We start from the raw sequence: 27,500 nt of genomic DNA, 5'->3' as shown, positions 1-27,500 counted from the left end.
ATTGAAATCCTCGCCCACAGGGACTGATAATGCCTCATTTCAGCTCGTGCCAGTGCCAATGCCCTCAACACCCCCCCCCCCCCCCCCTGAGTAGGGTGAATACCCCAGGGAAGGGCAGGGCAGGGCAGACCCGGTACTGACCTGGTTGCTGTAGAGCAGGGTAGAGGGCGCTCTGGTCGGGTGGCGACGAGGGACGGCTGAACTGGCCAGTGCCCTGATGTGCACGCAACGGAAGAGACGCACAGCATAGCGGCACAAGAACACACGTACCAGACGGACTGTTTAGTGAATCGTCAGCAACTAGCTCAAACAGGGGCGTCGCTTCGACCGGTACGCCCATGGTCAAACCAGACTTTTCGTTGTGGAAACTGTACGCGTTCCGGCTACTAGTACTTGAACTCCAGTATGAAAGACTGTCCATGTAAACACAACACGACCCTACATGTATAGTCCTGGCTCAGGTGTAACGGCATGATACATTTTGGTGCGTCCATGGAGCTATGAAGCCGAGACCTCTGGTCGGCGGAGCTTAATGGGCCCCACCACCACACTCCATCATTCACCCCAGTGTCTGGAGATATGTGGATTTTGTAGAAAAAAAAAGAAAAAAAAACATGACATGTGAGAGAACACGACAGCTAGTGTGAGTGTGTTAAGTGTGTTACTGCACCCATACGGTGGCACTAAAGCACTGAACACAAACAGGCGTGAATGCAACTAACAAAGATAGCACTGGCTACAGTCAACTTGGCTAATAACGACTGCGGATATAACGACAATTGGCGAATAACGACAGAATCTCCATGCCCAGAGCAAAGTCCCATCTAACTGTGATACATATAATGAGACTTCGGGTATAAGGGCACTTCGTGAATAAGGACACTTTTCTGATGCCCCGCCGAGTGTTGTAATACGCAAAGTTAAATGTACTGCAGAAACTGTCCTAAAGTAATTGTTTTGATTCCACTAGAGAGGTGGCAAGTGAAATCCGACCTCTGGTTATTCATTTATTTTAAAAACTTTAAAGGGGAAGTTAAGGCAAAAATTAAAATTTCACCAGTTGTAGTCTTCGGGGTGCTGAGTCGAATGGTCGTGGTCCGAGGAAGCTGAGACGCTCCCTTCCTACTTGAATCCCAATCGAACTCACGCACTTCCACCGAAACTGGGTGACTGCGCCCTACGAGATGGGGATTTGTATGCAAAATGTCACTAAAAGCGCCATTTCGTTCTTATAAAAGCATGGATGACCGCAATTGGCCCATATGTTGTAGTCTTTTGGACGCTGAGTCGACTGGTTTTGGTCCGAAAAGGCTGCGATGCAGCGTTCCTCCTTTATTCCCAATCGAACATGGTTGAACAAGTGGTCACGTGCTCCTGGGTGCCCAAATCACCTGGTCACCACGCCAGCAGGTGACAACTTTCACACCAAGGGTCAACTCGAGTTCAACTCGAGTGACAGGACTGCACCCAAAAAAGGTCAAACAGGCTAGTAAGTTGTACCCTGCAGGCACGGTGACCAGGTGACTGGCGTACGCAGGAGCACGTGACCGCTTGTTCAACCATGTTCGATTGGGAATAAAGGCGGAACGCTGCATCGCAGCCTTTTCGGACCGAAACCAGTCGACTCAGCGTCCAAAAGACTACAACATATGGGTCAATCGCGGTCATCCGTGCTTTTATAAGAACGAAATGGCGCTTTTAGTGACATTTTGCATACAAATCCCCATCTCGTAGGGCGCAGTCACCCAGTTTCGGTGGAAGTGCGCGAGTTCGATTGGGATTCAAGTAGGAAGGGAGCGTCTCAGCTTCCTCGGACCACGACCATTCGACTCAGCACCCCGAAGACTACAACTGGTGAAATTTTAATTTTTGCCTTAACTTCCCCTTTAAAAGTATTTATTTCTGCACCTCGTAGCATGTCAAGACAGCCAATTGGATTGAGGAGAGGGTGAGACCAACCACGGGTATTGTGCTAGAGTGCAGCGCCGGTTCTACAGTCCATTCATCGGAAACTGGCCCGCTGGCTTTTGAAAGTCGGATTTGGGCCGAATTGAGGATCAAAAACCCACTATAAATCTCAAAAATCTGGGTTTTGCATCTGCTTCTCCGTACATTTTGCCATGGCATACCTGTAAAACCTGGCTGAATTTCTATTTCCCTGTTCTTGGACTTTTCTGGCCTCAAATGTGGCAAGGAGTAATTGCACGGGTCACACAATGCAGGATGTACTGTTGTTTTCACGATATCTACGACTATGTACGGGAGACATCAAAAAGTTAGGGTGCCGGTTTCCAATGAATGGACTGTAGCGGTGTCTATTCAGGTAGTGTCCGAGCGCGGCGTGCTGGAGTTTTCCCAACGCGAGTGCACCGGGCTGGGGTCGAATTATCAGTTGCCAGCACTGCACGGTAAAACCTGTCAAGGCGACCACTCGGAGGACAAGGTGACCACCTGTCCCAGAAGATCACTGCAACCGGGACCAAGGGATGCTATTTCTAATCAAATAACCCTGGATACTTAGACCACCCGGTTACAGAGACCACGTTTTGAAGGTGCCTTGGGCGGTCGTCTTAAAGCATTTTTCACTGGACTTCACAAAATGCAAAGGGGCAGGCACATGTGTGCCAGTGCACTACTTGTACATGCAGGAGCCAGCTGGTCAGCCATGGTGCAACCCTTGTATTAGCTCACCTCCTTACGAACTGCTGGAGCAATGTTCAGCTTTTTCTCATTGCAATACACCGACTTCTGTGCATACATACGCACATATGCACACACGCACATGCACGTACGCGCTCACCGTGCACGCGCTCACCATGCACGCGCTCACCATGCACGCGCTCACCATGCACGCGCTCACCATGCGCGCGCTCACCATGCGCGCACACACACACACACACACACACACACACACACACACACACACACACACACACACACACAGGTATGTACAGTTGGGTGTATAGAAAGGCCTAGTCAAAACTATACGGCTTCTGTGCTTTGTGTGCTGTATGTGTGTATGCGTGTACACAACAGGAAAGTCAGAAGTCATGTCAGCTTCCATCATCTTATCCGCCTAATAGTTCACAGCTCATTGACGTGATATGATTACGTCATCAGTTGACTTCGGTCTGGCAACGTCGCACCAGCACAGCGATGCAATACCAACTCACATTGTATTTGTATGCATAGCGCCAAGAGCCCATAATCCCCCAGTGTGCGCAACTTCACGGATCAGATCTGGGACGGCGAAATCCATGTTGCACGTCATAGTGTGACATCATGAGCAGAGGAAGTGTGCTTGGGTCTGGACCGCGTCGACGGAATAACGCAAGTCCGACCCAAAAGATGACGCACCTCACGGATTACGCCGCGCCACAACCCCATCCCGGTTGCGCACTCTGGCCCGGGGGGGGGGGGGGGGGGAGGGGGGATTATGGACTCTTGGCAGCGCTCATAAGCGGCTCTGCTGACTCGCGCTGTGCTACTGAGCACTTCATACATGCCAACCGTCCAGGGTTTCCCGGGACAGTCCAGGGAATAGGGTGTTTGTCCCGGGAATAGGGTGTTTGTCCCGGGGTCCAGGGAATAGGGTGTTTGTCCCGGGGTCCAGGGAATAGGGTGTTTGTCCCGGGGTCCAGGGAATAGGGTGTTTGTCCCGGGACAGTCCAGGGATGTCCTGCGAAAGTCCAGGCATTGACATAGAAATTTTGAAATCAATGTTTTTCTCCTGTTCAGTGTTTCCTCGAACTTGCAGATTCGTTGCAAGTACACACAGCACGTAGTAGACAAAAAAAACCCATGTGAAACTGCAACGGATCGCCGGTATACCGGTAGTCAACAGAAATTTCACTTGTGCAGTTACAGTTCAATGTAAATGATGACATCCTTTTTCGCTTGGGCAGTAGTCATGAAATACATCTGTTGTCATGAAATACATCTGCTCATGATGGATGCACCAGAAAAATTGGTGTCCAGGGGAAATGGTCAAAATCAAGGGAATTTAGCCTACCTCAGCAAGGGCTCGATTGGCATCCTCCTCCCTTTCAAACGTTATGAATCCGAACCTGGACAGTTCAGAAGGTCAAGCCGGACATTGAAGCACATTTTCTAAGTTCAACGGTTCAGGTGGCGGCATTAGCAAGAGCAGCAGTAGCAGCACTGTAATTAACATGCGGATCCATTGAGCCAGCACCATCATCAGTGTGTGCTACAAAATTAAAGCAACATTGAAACAACTGTCCCGTGTTCAGCCGATTTCATTTGCTAGTAGCAGCACTCAGCAGCACTGCAAGAACACCGGACTCCAGAAACAGTAGTGACAGCAGCAGCAGCAGCAGCAGCAGCAGCAGCAGCAGCAGCAGCAGTGGCCTCAGAAACAGCAGAGACAGCAGCAGCAGCAGTGGTCTCAGGAACAGTAGCAGCAGCAGCAGCAGTGGCCTGAGAAACAGCAGCCGCTGAGCAGCAGCAGGAGCAGCAGCAGCCACAGAAACTGTAGCGACAGCAACAGCAGTGGCCTCAGAAACAGCAGCGACAGCAGCAGCAGCATCGTGCGTTCAATAAAACACGCTTTAGCAGCAGCAGCAGCAGAAACAGTAAAGCCAGCTGAGTGACAAGAGCACCAGAAAGCGTGAGAGAAAAGTAAGAGCAACCGCCGCCTCAAACCAATGGCCACAAGAACCAGCAGCAGCAGCAAAAGCAAGAACACTCCGTCTTTCCCTCGGTCTCTCTCTCTCTCTCTCCCTCTCTCTCTCTCACTCGTAACTTAAAAAGGGAAGTTGAAACATCCGGTATGATCACACTAAACGAAAGACAGCAACGTGCACATCAGCAACAAATGGCAAGAAGCCAGCCGTCTCACTCACCCCTTTGACACTCCCTTGCGATCTGTGATGATCTTGGAGTCTGTAACCTCCGCTTCGTAGTACCTTTCAAAGAACAACTTTAGCTCCAGTTCGGTTGTCTGGTACAGGAATTGAAAGAGATGCCGCAAGGACCGCGCGAGTCAGAATTGCACAGAGAGATGAACAGACAGATCGGCGGACGGACAGACAGACAAACAGATAGATGGTTGGACAGGCAGACAGACAGACGGACAGCCAGACAGAAAGACAGGCAGATAGCCAGGCAGACAGCCAGACAGACAGACAGACCGGCAGCCAAGACAGACAGGGAGAGAGTATGTGCATGAGAGCGAGACAAACCCAGATTCTTACAATGGTCGTACACACGTGCCAAAACTTCACTCAAAATGCAGTCCCGTGCTTGTCCAAAACCACCCACACACGTTCATGCACTCACACACACGTGGACACACACACACACACGCACACACCAAGCCCACACATATACGCACACTGCATACGTACGTCATAGGCAATACCGCCGACGAAGACGCGCTTAGGGATAGGACAGCCGCGCGGCACTGCTCGCAATCCCGGCACCAGAGCACCTCCCCCGCCACCGCCAGCGATGGCCAACTCATCATCTCCTGAGCAGTAGGAGGCGGCATCAGCACGGTCACCATTGCCCACGCAGTGCGCGCTCTCGTCGATCGACGACTGGCTGTTCATGCTCGAAGACGCCGGTGTGGAACTGGCAGTTGGCCCGCCGTTGAGCAGTCGCAGCGGGGTGCGAAACGCCGCTGCTGCCGTCGTCGTTTTGCGAGACGCGGCGGTGGTTGCCGTTGACGATGACGAGGACATGCTGATGTTGGTGGTGACCGCCGCAGTGGTGGTGGTGGTGCTGGTGCTGGTCGAACGTCTGGATCCGTCACGTCGCGCTGGGCAGGCGCTGATCGTGGGAGCAGGAATGACCGAGCTGTCCGTCGAAGTCTCCAGGACCATGTTTGTAGACAAACACTGCGCGGAGGACAATGCCAGGAAAGAGAGTCACAAACACACGCATGCAAGCACACACACACACACACACACACACATGAACGCACGCACATGCACACACACGCACACACACACACACACACACACACACACACACACACACACACACACACACACACACACACACACACACACACACACACATGAACGCACGCACATGCACACACACACACACACACACACACACACACACACACACACATGAACGCACGCACATGCACACACACACACACACACACACACACACACACACACACAGGGTAAAGATTTGCAGCATAATCCAGCGAATCCTGACAACCCGCATCCCACGGCACATCTGTCCACATCTGTCTCCCAGCAATTTGTCGGTGGTACTGTTGCCACAGGGACATCGTCACGAGCCTAAAATGAAAATGTTCTGCAAAATTCTTGAACACATTGACTGGGCGCACACATAAGGCCTGGATGTTCAGCTGACGGACTGCGCATTGGTGTTCTACCGTTGTGATTGCAAGTTCAACTCCAACCGAACAACTTCAGAAGTTACATCTTCATCCGTTTTGGTAGAGGATTTTCAACAGACACAGTACTAAGCGGGGGGGGGGGGGGGGGGGGGAGGGAGGTGGCGTGGGGAGGGGGGAGGGGGAGAGGGGGAGGGGGGGGGGGGGGTGTTCACGCAGTTAATCCAGCAGAAATGTTCCAAATTGGAGGTACCAGATTAGAGAGCTCTTCGGCTGTACCAGAAACCCGTGGTTGTCCATTTCTACTTGGGGCCATGTCAGCGTACATGTACAATTTCTTAAAGCCTCTTATACGGGCAATCAGAGAACATGATATCACTGGTCTGACGCAACAACTAAAGAAAAAGAAAAAGAAAACAAACAAAACAAATTTAAATAAAAAGAAAATGAAACTTTACAATCTGCACACAATGTCAACTCCATTTGAGAACACACACCTGACTGTATAGACTGGGTTCACATCAAGTTAGTGCAGAAAGCGATCATGTCATGTGGACAGTGGAACCAACATGGTCACTGACATCACGTGACCCGTAGATGCAGGAGTTGAGTAGAGTTGTAACCTACATGTCCACCAACATCATGTGACCAAATCTGCGTGGGAAAATGATCATGATTGTCATGTGGACAGTGGAACCAACGTGGCCACCGACATCATGTGACCCGTAGATGCACGTCGGGGGATTCCCCAATATGGCTATCTCACTGTATGATCATGTGATCGATGCGAGACCACTCTATAGCCAACAGGACCACCGGAAGCAGCTTTTTGATTGGTCCGGTAGTATCATGGCCATTCATACTTTGTTATGTATTTATATTTAAGGATTTCCCAAAGGCTTTGGGCCTGTCAAGGGGATCTCCTGCAAGAAGAAGGAAATGACAAATTTATGTTCGAGGGAGCAGTTAATCGAGGATTTATTATTATTATTATTATTATTATTATTTTTGTTTTACATCGGAAGCTCAACAGTGCACCTGCACAAATATGAAGAGGCCGGCGGGCCTGGCCAACCTTGCGAGTAACGACCCTCCATCGGTCATGCACAAGAATATCGTTAGTCGCCAGGTACAAATTTGTTTGTCCCCTGGACGGTATAGACAGGCCACACAAATGATCTCATGGCGGGGAACAATGTCAAGGTGGGGAGTCAGCGGGCACCGCTTATCGGGGCTGAGTATAGCGCGAATCAGCGGAACCCGCGGCATATGGGCTCTATGTATACCGTGCGAGTCACTAGTGGCGCATCGCTGTGCCGCAACTAATGATTATGTTACTTTGCCAAAGCATGTAATCGTATAACCTCTACAGTGAATTTTTTTACTGTACGTGTTTCCGAAGGTGCGGAACGCTAAACGCGAAAAAGGGATCGAGCTTCGACTGTTCGGTTCTTTACAGTCAGGCGCGAACGCGAGTCGAAATTTGGCTAAACATCGCGGTCAATCTCCTCAGCCCCCAAGGAAGACCACGACTTTACTGCACGGGCGCGCCTCGCTAATTGAATTTTCAGCAGCGCAATTTTATAAAAAATGGTAATCCTTCAGACCGGTACAGGAGCGATACACGACTACAAGAGTTGTCCGTAGATCTACTGGCATCGAATCGCGTCTTCACGAAGCATGCACGCACGCCGCACTTCACGCTCGCGTAGAGTAACGAGAATACAATCACAATGAAGGACAGGTAGACACCACTCACCAGTCACCACACGGACAAGCACACAGTAAGCATTCGCCACTCACCGCTATTCCTTCAAGGAAACGCGAAGGAACGAACAGTTGGTCGACGGCCGCCGCAGAGTTTCCGCAAGAAAAGCTGTCGAAGTTGACGCAAACACTGTCGAACTGTCGAGAGATTGCCGTTGCGTCTGCTCCTGGCCTCGGCGGACAATGAAACTTCGACAGAAAACCTAGTCAAACTCAGCTGGTTTGCTTCGGCGGCGACTCACCACAAAAGAGCCGGGATAGCTACTTGGCCCTGTCTTGCCAGTCGTGTGGACAACGGAAGCGCGCTCACGAGTGTCACCCGGCTTCCTATTTTCTCGGAGTTGAAGCCTGCTTCTTCTCCTCCTCGACTGTCCGCGTCTCTCTATCTCTCTCCCTCTATCTCTATCTCTCTCTCTCTTTTTCCGTCGCTGCTCGGTGTTCGACGTGAAAGGAGCTGCGCCCGAGCTGACTGGAAGATGCAGGCGCGTACACACAACCACTCAACTACACTGCAGCAATGGACGAGCATCCACCGTTCATAGACTCCTCTGATCTGCGCTGCGATATATGACACGGTCGGTGCTCCAGCTAGATCTAGTAGGTATACGTGCCTTTGCAGAAAGTATCACCGAAACTCAAAGCCACCGAGTATCAGCACTGCACTGCAGCAGTAACTGTTGGAACGTAGAATCTACGGATTTTGGGGCGGAAATAGCAGCAGCAGACCTCGATGGAGCACCGAAATCCTCAACTAACAAGCGAAACTTCGGCGGTAAAGGTGCAAGAAGTTGCAACTATTCGACAGTATTTCCAGATCGTGCGCGGACGAACGAAGGACGCGTGATGAATCATGGAGTAGACCTACGTCGAGTAGAAAGAAACATGATCGCTCCAGGCAACGGGTGATCTGCTAGCTGCATGCCTGGCAAATCTCAGCCTCAGGTGCGAAATCACAAGTCCGTCCGATCGAGCCTTGCTTTGCACCTCGGTGGTAGATCTAGTACCGGTGGTATACCGCCAGGGAAAAGGTGAAAACTCGAGATTTCTTGATTCTCTGGTAGATCAACATGACTTGTTTTTGAGAACGGGTTTATTCACAACACCGTGAGACCATGAAGCCTGAAGGTAGAACCAAAGCAAAGAGTTGGTTTACTGTCGGAGTGTCTGTAGATCTACCCTTTTTTCTTTTTTTTTTTTCATGATAATACTTTTTGTTTTTGTTTTTTGTAGATCTACCTGGGTGGCCCGGGGCATGGACGTTGATCCATGCAGGACTATTTTCCAAAATGTAGATCGACTCGATCTACACAACACAAATATAGTACGGCAGTAGCAAGAGTACTGTCGCCCACGCAGCCATCAGTCCGGACCAAAACTGGCAAAGGGTCTTGAGTATCAATATAATCGTGGAGGGAATGGCCAATCCTGTTCTCAAAGCCGCTAGCGAGGCACGAGGCATCGCCCGACAAAAGCACCAGGAAAACGTCGGTGGGTGCCGGCAGCAGCAGACTGCACTTCGAAGTATTGTACTAAGTATTTTGTTTTTATTTTACATCTATGCATACGCTATGGTCTGCTACTAGGGAGTGTATGTGATCCATGTACGTGTCTGTGGGAAGTCCATGACTTCCTCCCCACCACGCCCTCACGTGCCCGACCTGCGGCTATCCGTCGGCTCGCCATAGCGAGCTTCGGGACCTCCTGGCCTGCGTACTGCAGGATGCACTGCCCGATGTCGAGATCGAGCCACGTAAGTCGTTTGCTTCCACTAGGCACTACACGGTGAGGACATCTCTGCCGCCTCGGCTAATCGTCAGCCAGAGGCACGTCTGGACATACGGGCTAGGGGTTTCTGGTCGCGGGGTCACTGACCTTGGCTTGGGCCGTCCTTGCCGTCTCGTCCCAGCTGTTTCTCTTGCTAGCACGTGACATGTACTCAGTAAAACCTGTGTCGTTATTCGCGGACTACCGTTTTCCGATGGTTTTATCCGAGGTTGATATTCACGAGGTGGACTGGCACACATACGTAACAACATGTGGTTTGGAGAGGGAAAAAAAGCGACCAGCGTATCCGGGGGGGGGGGAATCGGGTACACGAATAGCTAGCAGTACTCAGCACTCCCCTCAGGCCTCAGTCCTCACCATCACAGACCAAGAAGACACAAAAACAGGTTAGTTCAAGTATGCAGCATGAGTGGTATGCATGCGCATTTACAGTACGAGTACTAAAAACGGGTTTTTACAATTATTTTAGTACTCTGGCTCCTACGTCTACGAGTCCAAGCTGTTGCCAAGCACATGCACAGGTACAGCGCGGTCAGCCGCGGCATAGCTAGCGCGGCCTAGCTAGCGCACGATCGGACTCATGCTCAGCTGATCGCATGAGCTCTATCATGCAGTGAGCGACGTGATTATGAGCCGGAGCTGCCCCGGAGCGTGCCTCTTCATGACGTCATTCAGGTGCGATCGCACTCATTTTTTTGTCTTGTTCGGAGCCTTTTGCATTTTGATTTTGACTTCACAGTTCTAGCCAAGCCAGGACTCAGAAGTTTTATAGCGTTTGTCGAATTTTCTCTGGGAACGGTATTGATCATGGCGGAGGGGGACAAGCCGGAAGGCTCGCAGCCGTTCGACATGCAGAAGGCTATCAACAAGTTGGTCATCGGTGAAAGGGAGCTGCCTCGCAGTGCCCCGCGAACAGAACGCGAGGCGCAGGAGCGAGACTATAAATTCTGGAAAACACAGCCCGTTCCAGGATTGAGTGAGTAGTCGAGTAACTGCTTGTCTCTCTTTTCTTACGTGATAACCTGTAGCCAATTCCGCCGGTGCGTAAGCAGCATACCTAACATATGCTACTGAGTGTGTGCACGCGTAGTCACAAATGTCTGCCGAGATTTCTTGGGATGTGCTTTTGTAGGAATTTTGAAAATGCTGAGACAATTTGTAGGATTTGTACAGGAAACAGGGAACGATTTCTACACGGCGTCTTACAGGCGCTGGTGTGTTTGAATTGATTCGCTCATTCCAGTCATGTTCCCCGGTGATCGTCCCGTCTGTACAACTCCGAATCACAACTGACCATGCATGTATGCAATGCATCACTGAACATACCTATTTTATGACCTGGGGGGAGATTTTGAAAAATGCGCAAGGAAATCGCTTTATTTATTATTTTTTACAATGATCACAGCTCGCAGGTAAAGACAAAAAATTGCATAGTGGGAGCATAGCGATGGTGAAGCGTTTTGCCCTCAGCCTGGGTGATGGGGGGAAGTCCCTCAGCCTGGGTGATGGGGGGGAAGTCCCTCAGCCTGGGTGATGGGGGGAAAGCTTCCCAGCTGGCCCATATCACCTACATGTACATGGTAGACAGTGGTATAGCGTGTCATTGTGTTCTGTTCTGCTATCCACCGTTCAACTAATTCACAACACACCACGTATTGTATACACAGCAGTGAAAAAAGAACTGGAAAAAAGAAACACAGAAAAGAAGAAAAAAAGGTGGGACCGAAAGATAAAAGCTGTTGTTGTTGTCGCCGTCGATGCTCAGATGACACAAGTGAAGCTGATGTCAATGAACCAGTTGAGGCCGATAAGGACGTGGCTGAGATTCGGCAACAGCCTCTCGTCCTCCCTGCACAGTTTGCATGGAGCAATATCGACGCCAGTGATGAGGCACAGGTAGCGTAAATCAATGTGCTGGTCTCTGTGGGGTCTCTCTGTCTCTCTCTCTCTCTCTCTCTCTCTCTCTCTCTCTCTCTCTCTCTCTCTCTCTCTCTCTCTCTCTCTCTCTCTCTCTCTCTCTCTGTTTCTCTCTATCTATCTATCTATCTATCTATAATCCTCTCCATCTCCATCTCCATCTCTCTCTCTCTCTCTCTCTCTCTCTCTCTCTCTCTCTCTCTCTCTCTCTCTCTCTCACTCACTCACACACACACACACACACACACACACACACGCACACACACACACACGCACGCACACACACACACACACACACTCATCCCATGATTGAGCATAGTGCAAATAGCTCATTCCATGGCCTGTTGTTCAAGTCACGTTGAGTGAGTCACTGCTTCCACTGATTCTTTTCTGCCTGACAATCATTGGGAAATTTAGTACTACACTGGTTGCTTTATAAGCCGGCACCGTTTGTGCTACAGAAATTCTGCTGGATTAGGAGGGGGGGGGGGGGGGGGGGGGAGGCGGCTGGATTAGAAAATCTGATTTAGCGCTGCAATGTGCATGAAGAGGACATTTGGTTGCTGAAAATTATGCTGGTTTATAGAGGGTGCTGGATTAAAGAGGGACAACTGCAGTGAGTGGTGAGGGCATGGCTGCTACACTCTATGCCCGCTATGCCCATGTTTGATGCAGAGTAGTGTAGGTTGTGCTTTACCTGTAAGTAGTATGTGTCGGGCCGGTTCTACGACTGGCACATGCCCCAGCCCGAAAACATGGGGTATTATAGCCGATTGGTTTGTAGTAGGGGTGAAACGGTTCGGGTAAGGAACCGGTTTTGGGACCGCCGGCTGAAAAGAATCGGGTACCCGTTCCGTCAAATTTCGAGCCGAAACTCGAAAAATCTCGTTCTCGTACGAATACATGTGCACGTCAAGTCTACTCAAGATTTAAATGTCTTACCTTGCGATCACCGCTCTTCCAACAAGTTCTCTATGTCGTTATCTTCTTCGTACATGGACTCTCCGATATCTCGTTCTTGATCTTGCTCGTAAACATGTTTTCTAAAAAATAATTGTCGCGAACGCATTTTGTCGGTCAGGAGAAAAGAGTGCATGGAACCCATACCCGAACCGTGCGAAACTATGCTGGTATTAGGGTACCCGAACATGAAAAACATGGAACTGTTTCACCCCTAGTTTGTAGGCTTGCCTGCGAATCATGAGGTTCCGAGTTGAAAACCTGCGCTGGTAACGGGGAATGTGTTTAGTGCTCTCTCAATCGGGGTGATGCGGGCGAGTACCACTTTACATGCAATGAACTGTGCCGACACCCACGGTGAACCGGGTACTCACTTGCTCGGTGTGAGGGTAACAAGGATGCGGTTTATGTGCGGACACCATCTTCCAAGATGAACTTCTTGCTATCAAAGCCACCGAGAGCTATCTTGCGAATCCTTTCACCATGCACTCGATGCTTACGACTCCGCAACACGCTCATCATGGTTCTCATGACTTGTGTCTCTTCCGTGAGACATGAGCGGTAGGCGGCGATTGCGATGCTTGTCTTCACAACATCTCGTTGCACACCCTTGGCTCGTTTGCCGCAGCTGCCCCCTGCACATTCATACGCATACATTTAGCTGCGGAGTGCGATAAACTCAGACATCGGCTCACCACCCAACTCATCCTTGAACTTTCCGACAACCTTCTTGTTCGCAGTAGTATGCAGTGGCTGATCCTCGGGATAGTTTGATGTGTCGTAAACATCAAGATCCTGCTTCATGTCAGCATAGAGATCGTCAGTTTGCATGGAGAGCACCAGACTATCGGTATGCGTATGGAGTAGCTGTAACTTTGGTGTCGTACTGGAGGGCGGCCTGAAGCGCCTCGTCTAGGGTGGCCACGTTAAGCTCCCGTATGCGTACGCGCATTGCCCGAGAATCCAGGCCAGATAGGAACTGATCTTTGGAAAGAAGGTCTCGGTCCACATCCTGCATCTAGGGGCAAGCGAGGCGTCCCAGTTCGCGTACAGCCTCGCAGTACTCACCCAGCGAGTCCTTGTCTCGCTGGCGATGGGCTAGGAATTCTGCGCGGCACAGGTCTCCCAGCGATTCCTTGTCTCGCTGGCGACGTGCTAGGAATTCTGCGCGGTACAGGTCTCCTCGCTGTGCTGGGGCGAACCTAGCTTGCAATGCCTGGGCCAAAGCGGCCAATTGTCCTTGTCGCACAGCTTGCGGCAGGGCCTGGTAAAACAAGAGCGCCTCGCCGTTGAGCGAGAGCGGCAGGAATTGGACGGACTCTTGCGGTGTCCACCCGTTGACAAGGGCAACTTGCTGGAACTGTTGCCACCAAGATTCCCATCTATCCTGGTGGCCGCCACCAAACTTGCGGCTTGAGCGTTCCATAGTAGAAGTCGTACATTAGCAGTTTGGACAGGTCCAAAATGGCTGCACCCACGTAGACGGGTTTCGATAGCGTGACCTTCTCTCTCAAACATTCAACTGATACAAGATCGTTATCGAAGACAACGCTTTGTATGTACAATGGCTTGTTGATTCGACGCTTCAGACGATCTTCCTCTTCCGGTGCTCTCATCACACACAGGTTGATGCGATTCCTTACGTTCTCCATAGTCTTGCTGATTTCTTGTGTGTGTGTGTGCGTGTGTGTGTGTGTGTGTGCGTTTGCATAATTGCTTGTGTGTACGTGTGTGCACGTGCACATATGTGTGTGTGTGTGTGTCCTCCCCGTTCAGTTGAACGATCTGTACGAGTTGTTGCGTGATAACTACGTGGAGGACGACGACATGACATTCCGGTTTGATTACTCCAGGGAATTTCTGAAATGGTAAGGGAATTTCGTCGCAGTTTACATGACATCTTCTACCTGCTCTGTTCCCTAGACATTTGTTTACATGACATGCTCAACAATACGTCAACGGCTCGATGATATATTTTGTTATTTCTTGTTTTCTCTCCACAATGTTAAACTCCTAGCTAAACAGCATGCTTGCATTTCTGGTACATGTTGAGACTGAGTTGATGTCACGCCTAGTCGGAAGTATCCGGGTCAACACAACGATCTCTCTCTCTCTCTCTCTTTCTCTCTCTCTCTCTCTCTCTTTCTCTCTCTCTCTCTCTCTCTCTCTCTTCTCTCTCTCTCTCTCTCTCTCTCTCTCTCTCTCTCTCTCTCTCTCTCTCTCTCTCTCTCTCTCTCTCTCTCTCTCTCTCTCTCTCTCTCTCTCTCTCTCTCTCTCTCTCTCTCTCTCTCTCTCTGAACTGGGTTCTTAATGCACCATACCCAGTTCACAAGGCTGGGCGGGGTTGTGAGCAGGCTTTCATTTAATCTTTTCTTATTATTTCTGCTTTTCATCTCATTACAAAACTTCTGCGCATTTTTCTCCATCTGCGCATAAAATCTAGACTGACAACCTGCTTGTTAAATCATGCACCTGCTTTCAGGCTTAAAAACCCTGTTGTAGAGGTCTCAGTCCTCATTTGTTAGACTTGCCTGTCTTTATAAATGTAACTTACTTAGTCTCTCTCTCTCTCTCTCACACACACACACACACACACACACACACACACTCCTTCTCTCAATGCCTCCTTCTCTTGCCGTCACTGCAGGGTTTTGCTACCGCCCGGCTACAAGCTTGACTGGCTCGTGGGTGTCCGTGTGAAGAGCAACAACAAGCTAGTTGGCTTCATCAGCGGCATTCCAGTTCACATTCGCATCTATTCAAAGTAAGTGCGGCTATCCTGGGGTTAAGAGGTTGAGTTTCAAAGACAGTGGGTATCCTACTGCTGTCTACACCTGCTGTAGAACACAATCATGTTTGTGTGTACTTCGAAGTACTGTAGAACCGGAAAATTTCAGGGAGATTTAATATCGGTAACTTCGGTACAGGTGATTTTTACCTATAGTAAAATTCAACACTGCCCTGCCACACAGTGTGCAAAATGCATTTTTGGATCTGGAAAACTGGTTTACCGAAAGACCCTCTCTCTCTTTCTTCATCATCTCTCTCTCTCTCTCTCTCTCTCTCCCTCTCTTTCTCCATCATCTCTCTCTCTCCATCTCGTTCCAGGACCTTGAGTCTCGCAGAAGTTAACTTCCTTTGCGTGCACAAGAAGCTGCGTTCCAAACGCTTGGCCCCGGTTCTCATCAAGGAAGTCACAAGGCGTATCAACCTGACGGGTATCTTCCAAGCTGTCTACACTGCTGGAGTGGTTCTACCCAAGCCTATCTCCAAGTGCCGGTACGTTTGTATCTGTGTGTGCGTGTTTGTGGGGGTGGGGGTGATGTAATCCCAGCATAAGTTGCTTGTCTAACGTAGCTATTCGCTACCATCGCATCCGCAATGGGCATGTGCACGTGTGTGTGCGTGTGTGTCTGGGTGGGTGTGTGTGCGTGTGTGTCTGGGTTGGTGTGTGTGTGTACGTGTGCACACGCATCTAGGAAGCAGCATGAGTGAGCGGAGCATGAAAACATGGACTGTGTGTGCATTGAGACGCATACTCAAGTCTATTATGAGCTGGGGTAGTGGCCGTCACTTTCGCCTGACCACTTCTCCTTCAGTCACGAAATACCGTCCTGACTGGACACCTGTGGTCAGAACCAATCGTTGGTAGCTATACAAATGCGTTTATTTGTTGGCATTCGATGCGCATTTCATCCTCTACCAGGATCTTTTTCGGTTTCTTTTTTCCCTCGATCACATGAAGACGGATGCTCGTCTTAGCTTGTGCTGTCCCCGTTGGTGTGTGTTGCACGTGAGCATGTCCGCGGGTGATGCGAGTGTGTGTGTGTGTGTGTGTGTGTGTGTGTGTGTGTGTGTGTGTGTGTGTGTGCGTGCCTGTGTGTGCGTGTGTGTGTGTCTGGGAAGGTGGTTGTAGTGCAGGCCAATCGACGGCTTATCAGTTCAGCTGGTATTTACTATGTCATACACACTTCACAACCATCCACATACTTATAGCACTCTCTGGTAAATTTAATTTAAAATGAACATAGCTACAAAGACAACTAATTGCACAGTAAGCATTTCGTATATGTCGACATGTATGTGTAAAATCAAGAGTCCATAACCCAAGAGTATGCAACTGTGATCTCTTTTCTATGGGCCAACCGCGCGGCGCGCTGCCTTCATTACATCATTCAGCTGCAGTCCGCGCACTGCGGAAAATCAAACACCGCACTTTCCCTCTAGTTTGAAATGAACTTTCGTACGGAACTGGAGTTCACGCGCCAGAATTCAGAGATTGTGTAGGTACTGGAACGAATCGAGCAAAAACGGATGGGCTCGTGCGAGAAATTGAGAGTTTGAATGCATGCTTTCAGAGCGTGATGAAGGCAAGTTACGTAATGAAGGCAGCGCGCCACGCATGCACCCATAATCACAGTTGCATACTCTTGGGTTATGGACTCTTGGTAAAATGTTGTACGATTATCGCAAGGCACACAAGGAAGGGAAAGTGAGGATTCGTTCAGAACTGTTTGCTTGTTACAGTCATCGTGTAAAATGAACATATTCCATATTCTAACGGGAGACCCTTCACAACCATATACATAATTTTAATCAAAGTAATCTCAATTTTAAATTTGGACTTCACGGAGAATTTCAAAGTGATCTCTATAATAGTATCTGGTTACAGTGATAGAGAGTTACTCTTAACTCGTATCCATATGTGACGATGTCCTTTTCCTTTCTACATTTATTATTGGCTCAACATCCGAGTTTCAAAGTAATCTCTGACTTATTTTTGTATTTTTAGACAAACATATTCCAATTTCCAACAGGAAAGGGTCCCTCCACTGCCGCCCATGTACGGAGTGTGCAATTAATTCGTTCACCAGTGTCTTCCCTGTGGCGGAATAGGCCGTCGAAGTCTGACGTCGCAGCTTCTTGACAACGCATAGTTACTTGGCCAAGTGGTGACAAACAAAAGTCGTGTCACCTGAACTTGTCGTGTTTCCAGTGGCAGCAGCATGCAGTGAACACAGTTACAGCAGCATTTTGACTGAGGAGCGCGTGAGCGAGACTATATTTTATTTCAAACGAGAGAGCTTGGAAGCTCAGGGCCCTACGCTATGCTTTTTTGCCTTGATGACCTAAACCAAAAAAAGCATAGGGATGTTATAAATTCTTATAAATTTCTCATTTTTTTTAAGACATAACCTGGGATTCGAACCCGCACTATCGCCCTGCATGCATCCCCCGATACACTTCGCATACATACATACGAATTCTTCCAAGTTGCTTCACGTTATGATCTTTCATTTGAAAGCCCTATTTGAATATGCATTGTGGCCAGCCGTCTTTGATAGTCCGGTACGGGACAGGTACGGTTGAGGTAATACGACACCGTCTACCGCATTGATGACATAGGCAAACAAAGCATAGGGATGTTATAATTTTTTCAATTCTCCTATTTTTCAGGCATATCCGGGGATTCGAACCCGCACTATCGCCCTACATGCATTCCCTCATACACTTCGCATTCATACTCATTCTTCCAAGTTGCTTCACGTTATGATCTTGCGTTTGAAAGCCCTATTTGAATAGTGCGGCCAGCTGTATGTGGCCAGCTGTGTTTGATGGTACGGTACGGTACGGGACAGATACGGGATAGCGCCAGGCGTGACACAAACAAACACCAAATTAAAGCTGTGTGGACCCTGGCTAGCGCCAGACGTTACTGAAGTAACGTCTTCTGCATAGCCACGGGAATAAACTGCTACTTGTCGCCGAGTTTGTAGTTTTCGCTTTGTAGAGAAGCGAAGGAGAAGCCGTAGCTGATTTTTTGCTTGGCCAATGCTGTGCCTGTACTGTCGTTCGGCTTTGCATGTAGTCGCCGGCCAAGACTGAGTCTCTGTTGTAGGCTATCGCAGCGATCGCTGATTTCTTTTAGTTCTGAGAACAACCAACTCCAGGCTCGTTTCCTTGTCCAGCGGCAAGCGAAAATCAGAACTCCTATCTCTCAGATGCTGGTGAACACTCCGCAGGAAAACACTGCACGATGGCTTAAGAGCGAAGGAGAAACTTCTTGAAGTAAAACAAAATTTGAAGTCACGATCTTGCACCAGCGCGCCCCAGTCAAAGTGATGCCGTGACCGTTGGAAACACGACAAGTGCAGGTGACGCGACTTCTGTTTCTCACCACTTGGCCTTGTAACTACGTGTAACTACGAGTTTTCAGGCAGCGTGACGTAGGCACTTCGACGGCCTATACTGAGAAAAGCCAACTGTGAATTTCTTCTTCCCTTCTGCAGGTATTTCCATCGGCCTATTCAGCATAAGAAGCTTCTGGAATGCGGCTTTACCGTACTGGCCCCAAACGTCACAATGCAGCGGTTCATGAAGCTCTATAAGCTGCCAGAGGTGCGTGGATGTGGGCATGCGTGTGGGTGTATGTGGGTGTGGGTGTGTGTGTGGGTGTGGGTGGGTGTCCGTCGGTGTGGGTGTCCGTCGGTGTGGGTGTCCGTCGGTGTGTGTGTGTGGGGGGGGGGGGGGGGGGGGGTGCGAGTGCGTGCTTGGGACAGTACTACAGGTCGTCTCTTGTTAATACATAATCTCTTGGACTTGACAAATGTTATGTATTAACCCTTTACTGTCCGTACATACAAGCATCGATCCAATGGGATCGATGGGGTAGGCATTTTGAAATTATCGTAACTTGCTCAAATCTAGGTCTTTTGGAGAGATCGAAATATGTAGGTCGAAGAGAAAAGTCTCAGCTGTCGCCTCGAACGATTCCCGAAGCGATACAAAAAGCGGTTGCTGAGTTATCGCACTCGTAATTCTGGTCCCGGGAAATGTGCGTTCAGAGCGCGACGCGCATGTCGACGGCTGGGATTTTCCCTGTTTACGTCACCTGTTGGCAAGGCTACACCGATTCAAATTCAAAAGCAGGTTCCCGGGAGTCTCTACGAAAATATTTGAGCTCGATACGAGCAACAGGGGTGACATGGTGGATTGAGATCGATCTCGAGCGTGAGCTCAGCGCTTTTGCGCGTTCCCTGGCTTGCAGCGCTGGACCAGTGCATCCTGTGGCGCCGAGTGTGGGCTCATTGCGTTCGTCTCGTCAAGACCTTTCCAGGATGCCCAAGATCGTGGAAATCGTCAAATTCAAACCAAAGTTACGTCTAATTTTAGTTTCAGATTTTGTGGTTGCGTGGGCTTGTATACATTTTAATCGGACAGTAAAGGGTTAACGGGGTTTATGTACTAAACGAAAGTGTACGTAACTTGCTTGTGTACCAGAATATTTCACTTTTTACAACTTTTCTGAGTGTTTCTTGCTACCATGACTGGGGAGTGAGATATTCTTGATTCCCTCGATATAACATAAAAAATTTGTTATAAGGGTCACAGTCAGCGAAGATTCTACAGTTAACGTTACGTACCAACCGCGCTGTACAGTCACTCGGAAAAAACCAGAGCTTTGTCGGTTTGTGATGTGCGCTCTGATTTCTGAGCTCCACAAGTAGAAACTAGAACACGATGTGCCTCCACTCGAAGGCCAAAAGACCAACAAATTATGTACTATTGAGGTAGGCGGCATGCGGGTACGGAGAAATGTTATGTACTAACGAATTATGTACTAACCGACAACATTTGTATGGAAGTGACCACGTTTCGTCCGGGACTTGAGATTTCTTATGTACTAACAGGGTTTATGTGCTAACCGGACTCGTATTAACGGGGGGCGACCTGTACTGGGTGGGTACATGGGGGGGGGGGGGTACTAGTAATTTATCTGGATTCGCAGCACAGTGTGCTAATCAAATTGACATTGTTCAGATGATTGCTGGGACACACAATGCACTCACTCACAGGTGCACTCCTTTCCCTCTTTCATTTTCATTGCTGTCTCCGCTGTCGTGTTTGTTACTGTGAACGCACACACACACACACACACACACACAAACACACACACATGCACACACGCAGGAGGCACCAGTAAAGGGAATTCGGAAAGCAGAGGAGAAGGACTTGGAGCAGATTCACACGCTACTCGAAGATGTAAGCCCTCTGCTCTGTCACATCCATTCTTGCGTTGCTTCGAAACTTCCTAATGGGACGGACCGAGCCTCTGGTTCATCTCCCCACGAACACATTCTCATTGTCTGCATGCTCTTTTCAGAACTTGGCCTTAGCATATGTACATGCAGGCTTGCACACGCGTGCTCGCGCGCACGCACACACACACGCGCGCGCGCGTGCACGCAAACACACGCACACACACACCTCACCCCAGACCTCAGGCCTGCCCATCGCGGAAGCGGTCATAGCGAACAGTTAACTTATGTTAAACATAGCAACGTGTGCTGGCATTTCACCATTCAACACACACACACACACACACATACACACACACACACACGCACGCACGCACGCACGCACGCACGCACACACACACACACACACACACACACACACACACACACACACACACACACACACACACACTCGATGACCAGTGGCCGATATATTTTTTCAACGTGATAGAGAACGAAGTAGTGGTTGCGACTTCGGCGATGATTTGTAAGAAAGGGTTTGCTCCCCACACCGGAGCTCGCGCTATTCCGCCGACTTTACTTGACACTTGACTTACTCACGACTGCCATCCAGAGCACACGAGAAGTCCATCGAACCTTCGACTCGGCAAACCTGCAAGAAAGCACCACTCCCTGCTCAATACACAGTGTTTCGGGGAATTCACCCCTCATCAGTTGAGCTTGAGTAGGCTGAGGAAGATTGTGCCTGAAGAGCACCACTTATATAGTGCTCTCCAGGCACAAACATCACCAGGGATACAAACTTACAGAGACGCTAGATAGAGAACGTCGTGGTTATTTCTTTCTTGCTTCTCATTGTCGCTTGCCGTTGCTTGTCTCTGTTTGCAGTATCTCAAGCGGTTTTCCCTCGTTCCCGTTTTCGTTTCCCTGGTAAGGCTTGACGTGTGCGTGTATGGTATTATGCCAAGCATTGTGTGCATCAGCTGCTGCATCTGCTCCAGCTGTATCTCGTCCAGCTGCATCTCATCCAGCTGTATCTCGTCCAGCTGCATCTCATCCAGCTGTGTCTCGGCCAGCTGTATCTCGTCCAGCTGTATGTCGTCCAGCTTGTAGGATATAGACCTTATTCGGTAACGTGATTTTGGACTCGCCTCCAGGGATTTGTCGTAAGCTGGGGCACGCGTGCGTGAAACGAGTGGCAAGAAGGGCCCAGTTCGTACAAGGGAGTAATAAAATACCGGTATTTTACTACTCCCTTGTACGCACGCCGAGTCTACTGTGCACTGAGTGCAGGTCTCTTGCCACTCCCTGGTTCCCGGGACCCCGGTTCACGTGATTGTGACGTTTATGGAATAAGGTCTATTGGCCAGAACACTGTGCTGTCCAGCTTCCTCTCATCGCGTCGTATCTCCTTCATCTTCATCTGTTCCAGTTCATCTTCTTCAGCTACAGTCTGAGTCAACTTCGCTAATAACGACTGCGGATATAGCGACGAATCGCGAATAACGGCAGATTTTCCATGCCCAGAGCAAAGTCCTATCTAGCTGTAATACATATAATGAGACTTCGGGTATAAGGATAGCCAGTGCAGGCTGTCGTAATAAAACGACTCATCCGTGTTCCATTCCCGTACATGCATGGTGCGACGGCACAATGACAGCTGTCGCAAATCACACTGAGTATTACACGTGTTTTTTGGTGATTCCTGGTTAGCTGCTAGCTTTTCCCTACTCGAAGATGTTGCCGCCGCGAAATCTGGGGGTTTGTGTTCGTCCTGGCGAAAACCGTGTTTTGATCCGTTGAGGGAGACGAGAGATACAGTGCGAAGACGTACGATCTGTCCGAGAATCGGCGAAGAAGAAAGCTTCGCAGACGACCCGTAGTGGTTGGGAACAGAATGGAACATATACCAGTCGATGCCTGTCATGGTAGGGATGACTGCTACGAAGTTTTAGCCCCATGCTCCCCAGCGCTTTTTAGCGCCCGACGATAATTACCAAATTTCATCGATTTTCCATGTGGATCAAAGCATAGTCTCCTCAATCTTCTCCAGTCGAGCTGAGTCTGGACGCTACAATGTCGAGACGCGAAAAGAGAACATGCATGAACACACAGGAGCATCACTTGCAGCTGCATTCTGCCTTGACGAAGCTGAGAACAACACCAGCACCACGCATTTGGAAGACATTTCGAAGAAGAAGAAGAACTACATATCTGCGTTCAAAAAAGCCTCTGTACTGTGCAGTATGCATGCGTGCATGCGCGAAGCACGGGGTCCGCGGATCAACTTCGTTCAAAAATCATTGTGCCACACGGGTTGTATGATTTGTATGCGATCATGGTCTTTCTTCTTGACAAACAAAAGTGAAGTTTTTCGATCTTCAAATCGCCATAGCGTCCTTGTCATGACTCCAAATCAGCTGAAACTTTGCAAGAGGAATGAAAATGCCATGCTGAATCGATTGGTACTATTTTCGAAGGGTTTCCTTGAAAAATAAAATTTAGCATGCACTGGCTAATAAGGACACTTCGCGAATATGGACACTTTTCTGATGCCCCCCCCCCCCCCCCCCCCCGAGTATCGTTATACGCAAAGTTGACTGTGTATCTCGCTCAGTGCATACTACACTGTCTGGTGTCAGAATCGTAGCCTACAGTAGGTCATTCTTATCTTAACGTACTGTTGTCCATGCTCGGTGCTGCTCAATGAAGTCGGGTCGAGCGAGTGAATGCTGCGCCGAGGGCTTTCCAGCCCTAGGCCTGCGAACTCTGGCATGTGTGGACTGATGCAGGGCACAAACTTGACTGGCATGAATGGAGAGAGGGGGAGGGGGGGGGGGGGTCTTTGCTGTTAGAGCGGGTTATTGCGATAGTAGTAAAGCCATAATTGTGTTGAATTATTTTGTGATTGTTTCCCCCACTGGTTATAACCGCTGCTGTCAGTCACTTCACCAGTCCATAATGTGCGCTCAGTCGACCTGCTCCACTTCTCGGCCACCGCCTTTAACTAGAACCCTGTGTTCCAGCTGTGTGTGTGTGTGTGTGTGTGTGTGTGTGTATGTGTGTGTGTGTGTGCGTTATCAGATCTACTCTGATTTAGCCACCCACACTAGTAGCAAGTATTACCTTCACTGGGGGCAGGGGTAACTTCAGTTGGATCCCGGGACGGACACCCTGATGTCGTCAATCCTTTTTTCTGCACCTTGTCCTCACCCACTTACTGAGGTGTGGTGAGCCCATAAGTGGGATCAATTTCAAGTCCACCCAGAGTTTTGGGGATTTCAGGGGGTGTCGGCCGTTGGGCGGTTCAATAGCCAATTGAGTCATCTTTCCAAGATTCCTTTTGAGTTTCTCTCCCCTCTCCCGGGGAGACCCACGTGACCAGTTTTGGCAGTGAGCAACAAGTACAAGTGTGCACGTGTATCGGTGACCGTGTTTGTTTTCTTGTTTCCGTGCTCGCCGCGCGCTCGCTTAGGATGAAATCCGTCACTATCTGCTGCCTCGCGAAGGCGTGATCTCGACCTACGTCATTGAAGACCTGGAAACCAAGAAGATTACAGACTTCTTCAGGTGAGAAGTTGTGCCGGCCATCTCTCGCCTTGCACTACAGTATTTCCCCCATTACAAGTCACACTCGATTACAAGTCACACTCGATTACAAGTCACACTCAGTTATAAATCACACTCAGTTACAAGTCACACTCAGTTACAAGTCTCACTTAGTTATAAGTCACACTCGATTACAAGTCACACTCGATTACAAGTCATACTTGATTATAAGTCACACTCGATTACAAGTCGCACTCGATTATAAATCGCACCTCCACTTTTAGGTTTGAGCCATACTATTGTTTCAATATACCGTAAAGTCTTGTATAAAAGCCGCGGCTTCTATGACTTTCTTGGTGACATTTTGCAGGCTTCTATATGAGACAGGCTTCTATACAAGACAGGTATTTCTATGTATGTCAACACTAAAACCAGGCTTATGTGTGATTTGATGGGCCCAAAATTGCGGCTTCTATTCGAGGGCGGCTTTTATACAAGACTTTACGGTATTCACATAAGTAGGATGTCGGTCTCGATTGTAAGTCGCACTCCCACTTTGAGGTGTGAACCACATTGTTTCAATACATGCATATAAGTAGGATGTCACTCTCGATTGTAAGTCGCATCCCCTTCTTTGCTCTTGAAGCTTAGTGCAAAAAGGTGCGACTTGCAATCGGAGGAATGTGGCATGCTTCAACACACGGTTAGCTCTTCACACTTTACAGTCTGTTCTGAGAATCCTAATGGTACGTGTACGTGTGCATCGCTTTCTCACCGTTCTGTATTGCTTTGCAAGTCCACTACGACCGCACGCGCGCTGGGATACCAGCCAGCCGTGCAGCATTCAAAGGTGGTGAACTGTACACGGCCATACTCACTAATATACTAGAGCTGGTTGTACCTGCCCAACACGGGAACAAGTCCTGCCCTCTCGTCCCCGTCCCCAGTCCCACGGCCATACTCACTAATATACTAGAGCTGATTGTACCTGCCCAACACGGGGACAAGTCCTGCCCTCTCGTCCCAGTCCCATGGCCATACTCACTAATATACTAGAGCTGGTTGTACGTGCCCAACACGGGAACAAGTCCTGCCCTCTCGTCCCCGTCCCCAGTCCCACGGCCATACTCACTAATATACTAGAGCTGATTGTACCTGCCCAACACGGGGACAAGTCCTGCCCTCTCGTCCTCGTCCCCAGTCCCACGGCCATACTCACTAATATACTAGAGCTGGTTGTACGTGCCCAACACGGGAACAAGTCCTGCCCTCTCGTCCCCGTCCCCAGTCCCACGGCCATACTCACTAATATACTAGAGCTGGTTGTACCTGCCCAACACGGGGACAAGGCCTCTCGTCCTCGTCCCCAGTCCCACGGCCATACTCACTAATATACTAGAGCTGGTTGTGCCTGCCCAACACGGGGACAACCTGCCCCGCGAAAAGGAAGGTTGCAGCCATCTTCGATGCATGCCTCACATTGACATAACAGATATTTTAAAAAAGTTTTTAAAAAAATACCATGCTGCTCAATGAGATGGGATCGCGTGAGTCACATTTGCACCCTGTGTCAGTTCACATCCCGGTGTTGACAGGTCTAGGGCCTGTACAGCGCTGCCCTGCGTGACATTCACTCGATTGATCGGATTTCATTCAGCAGTACCATGTACCGGTGTTCGCACATCTGGGCACCATCAGCAATTATTGTAGAAAGCTCATGGAAACGTGAAAGTTGGAACCCTGAATTGGGCGCTGCACCATTTTGCATCTGCAAAGCACCGGCACTACTGCAAATGTCTCTTGGCATCACCCATGTCGTCACGAAAAGCTGTACAGATCACATGAGTATGAGTTGTCTGAGGATGGCCTTAGCTTTGCTACGTGCATGAAACGCAGCGTTACGACAATGACCTAGCCGGTTGTCTCTGTTCTCTTCTGCCTTTGTGGTAAGGGACCGGTCACATTGAGGGAACAATCCTCAGATTATAAACCGGGAATACTTTTTTTCTGCTTTTCATCACGGCCACACTGCATACGCACAATGAAAATAATCTCACTCACGCGAGCAATTTTTTTGCCACCGTTCGCTTCTGGCAGTCTGTCAGCCACGCTCCTGGGCCAGAGCTGCATCAGCACAGCCTCTATAGTATCGCTCCACTTCATTACGAAATAAAAACCAAGGAAACTCAAAGAAATCCAGTGGAAGCCGCGGATGATTATAATCTTTGGCGGAAAAGCGAGGCCTCGAGCTGATTTTCATTGAGTGGATTAAATCTCTCAAATCTCCCGCACAGCGGCAAATGTCCATGGTAACCACGGATTTTTTCAAATTTTCCCTCAGTATGACCGGCCCCTAATGCTCCATCCTTGTGGTGCTGAGCACTCGAGGCAAACTGGGAATTCTCGCTATTGTGAGTACAGTCAACTTCGCTAATAACGACTGCGGATATAACGACAATTCACGAATAACCACAGAATTTCCATGCCCAGAGCAAAGTCCCATCTAACTGTAACACATCTAATGAGACTTCGGGTATAACGACACCTCGCGAATACGGAGGATTAGCAAGACGAAATTCGCGTTCGCGTTCGCTCTCCAAGGAAAGTCGAACTCAGTGACGGAATTCGCGTTATGAGAAGGATTAGCAAACAGAATTCGCACATGCATGACTTTGACACGACGTACATTGTGTACAGACAGTACAGCGTGGTAAATTTGTGATTGCCCTGACACGAATCCGCGATTCGTGTTCCGACTACTTTTCCGAACGAAAAATGCGAAAGTTCGCAATCCAGTTCGCGAACTGAAAAATGTTTGCGAGCGCGAACGCGAATTTCGTCTTGCTAATCCTCCGTAATAAGAACACTTTTTCTGATGCCCCGCCGAGTGTCGTTAGACGCAAAGTTGACTGTATGACATGGTTGTATGCGGTCTGGTGTGTGTGCTTGATGTGTGCAGCTTCTACCATCTCCCCAGCAGTATTGTGAGATCTAACAGTCAAGGACATAAGCGCCTCTATGCAGCGTACAGTTACTATAATGTGTGCACAACACACTCACTGCAGGATGTACTGCAGAGTGCACTCATCATTGCTAAGGAGGTGAGTACTACACTATGTGTGTGGGTGTGGGGGGGGGGGGGG

The 27,500-nt window shown here is 49.3% G+C and overlaps 2 protein-coding genes across 5 annotated transcripts in view; one reads left to right on the top strand and one right to left on the bottom strand.

Moving 5' to 3' along the window:
* LOC135827282 (AT-rich interactive domain-containing protein 1B-like) overlaps positions 1–8,865 on the bottom strand; it is a 17,446-nt gene extending 8,581 nt beyond the window's left edge. For 2 of the 4 annotated variants that reach the window (XM_065339809.1, XM_065339810.1), the window contains exons 1-6: positions 8,144–8,864; positions 5,370–5,861; positions 4,866–4,963; positions 4,013–4,067; positions 2,692–2,748; positions 142–214 (exon numbers count right to left, since the gene is read on the bottom strand). In XM_065339809.1, the coding sequence (XP_065195881.1) occupies positions 142–214; positions 2,692–2,748; positions 4,013–4,067; positions 4,866–4,963; positions 5,370–5,846 (760 nt within the window). In that variant the 5' untranslated portion in view covers positions 5,847–5,861; positions 8,144–8,864. Of the gene's footprint in view, positions 1–141; positions 215–2,691; positions 2,749–4,012; positions 4,068–4,865; positions 4,964–5,369; positions 5,862–8,143 lie in introns of all 4 variants that reach the window. The other 2 variants (XM_065339811.1, XM_065339813.1) reach the window with 2 other exon arrangements.
* Positions 8,866–10,626: 1,761 nt separating this feature from the next.
* The window catches only part of LOC135827722 (glycylpeptide N-tetradecanoyltransferase 1-like), a 19,823-nt gene continuing 2,949 nt past the window's right edge, over positions 10,627–27,500 (top strand). The window contains exons 1-10 of the mRNA XM_065340172.1: positions 10,627–10,868; positions 11,658–11,788; positions 14,546–14,637; positions 15,417–15,533; positions 15,878–16,048; positions 19,060–19,168; positions 20,741–20,812; positions 21,697–21,738; positions 24,284–24,378; positions 27,317–27,458. Coding sequence (XP_065196244.1) covers positions 10,700–10,868; positions 11,658–11,788; positions 14,546–14,637; positions 15,417–15,533; positions 15,878–16,048; positions 19,060–19,168; positions 20,741–20,812; positions 21,697–21,738; positions 24,284–24,378; positions 27,317–27,458 — 1,140 coding nt within the window. The 5' untranslated portion in view covers positions 10,627–10,699. The remainder of the gene's footprint in view (positions 10,869–11,657; positions 11,789–14,545; positions 14,638–15,416; positions 15,534–15,877; positions 16,049–19,059; positions 19,169–20,740; positions 20,813–21,696; positions 21,739–24,283; positions 24,379–27,316; positions 27,459–27,500) is intronic.

The sequence above is a fragment of the Sycon ciliatum genome, chromosome 11 (assembly GCF_964019385.1).
Source record: "Sycon ciliatum chromosome 11, ocSycCili1.1, whole genome shotgun sequence".
Taxonomy (NCBI): domain Eukaryota; kingdom Metazoa; phylum Porifera; class Calcarea; order Leucosolenida; family Sycettidae; genus Sycon; species Sycon ciliatum.
The sequence above is the reverse complement of the archived record's forward strand: the minus strand, read 5'-3'. Positions and strand labels throughout refer to the sequence as shown.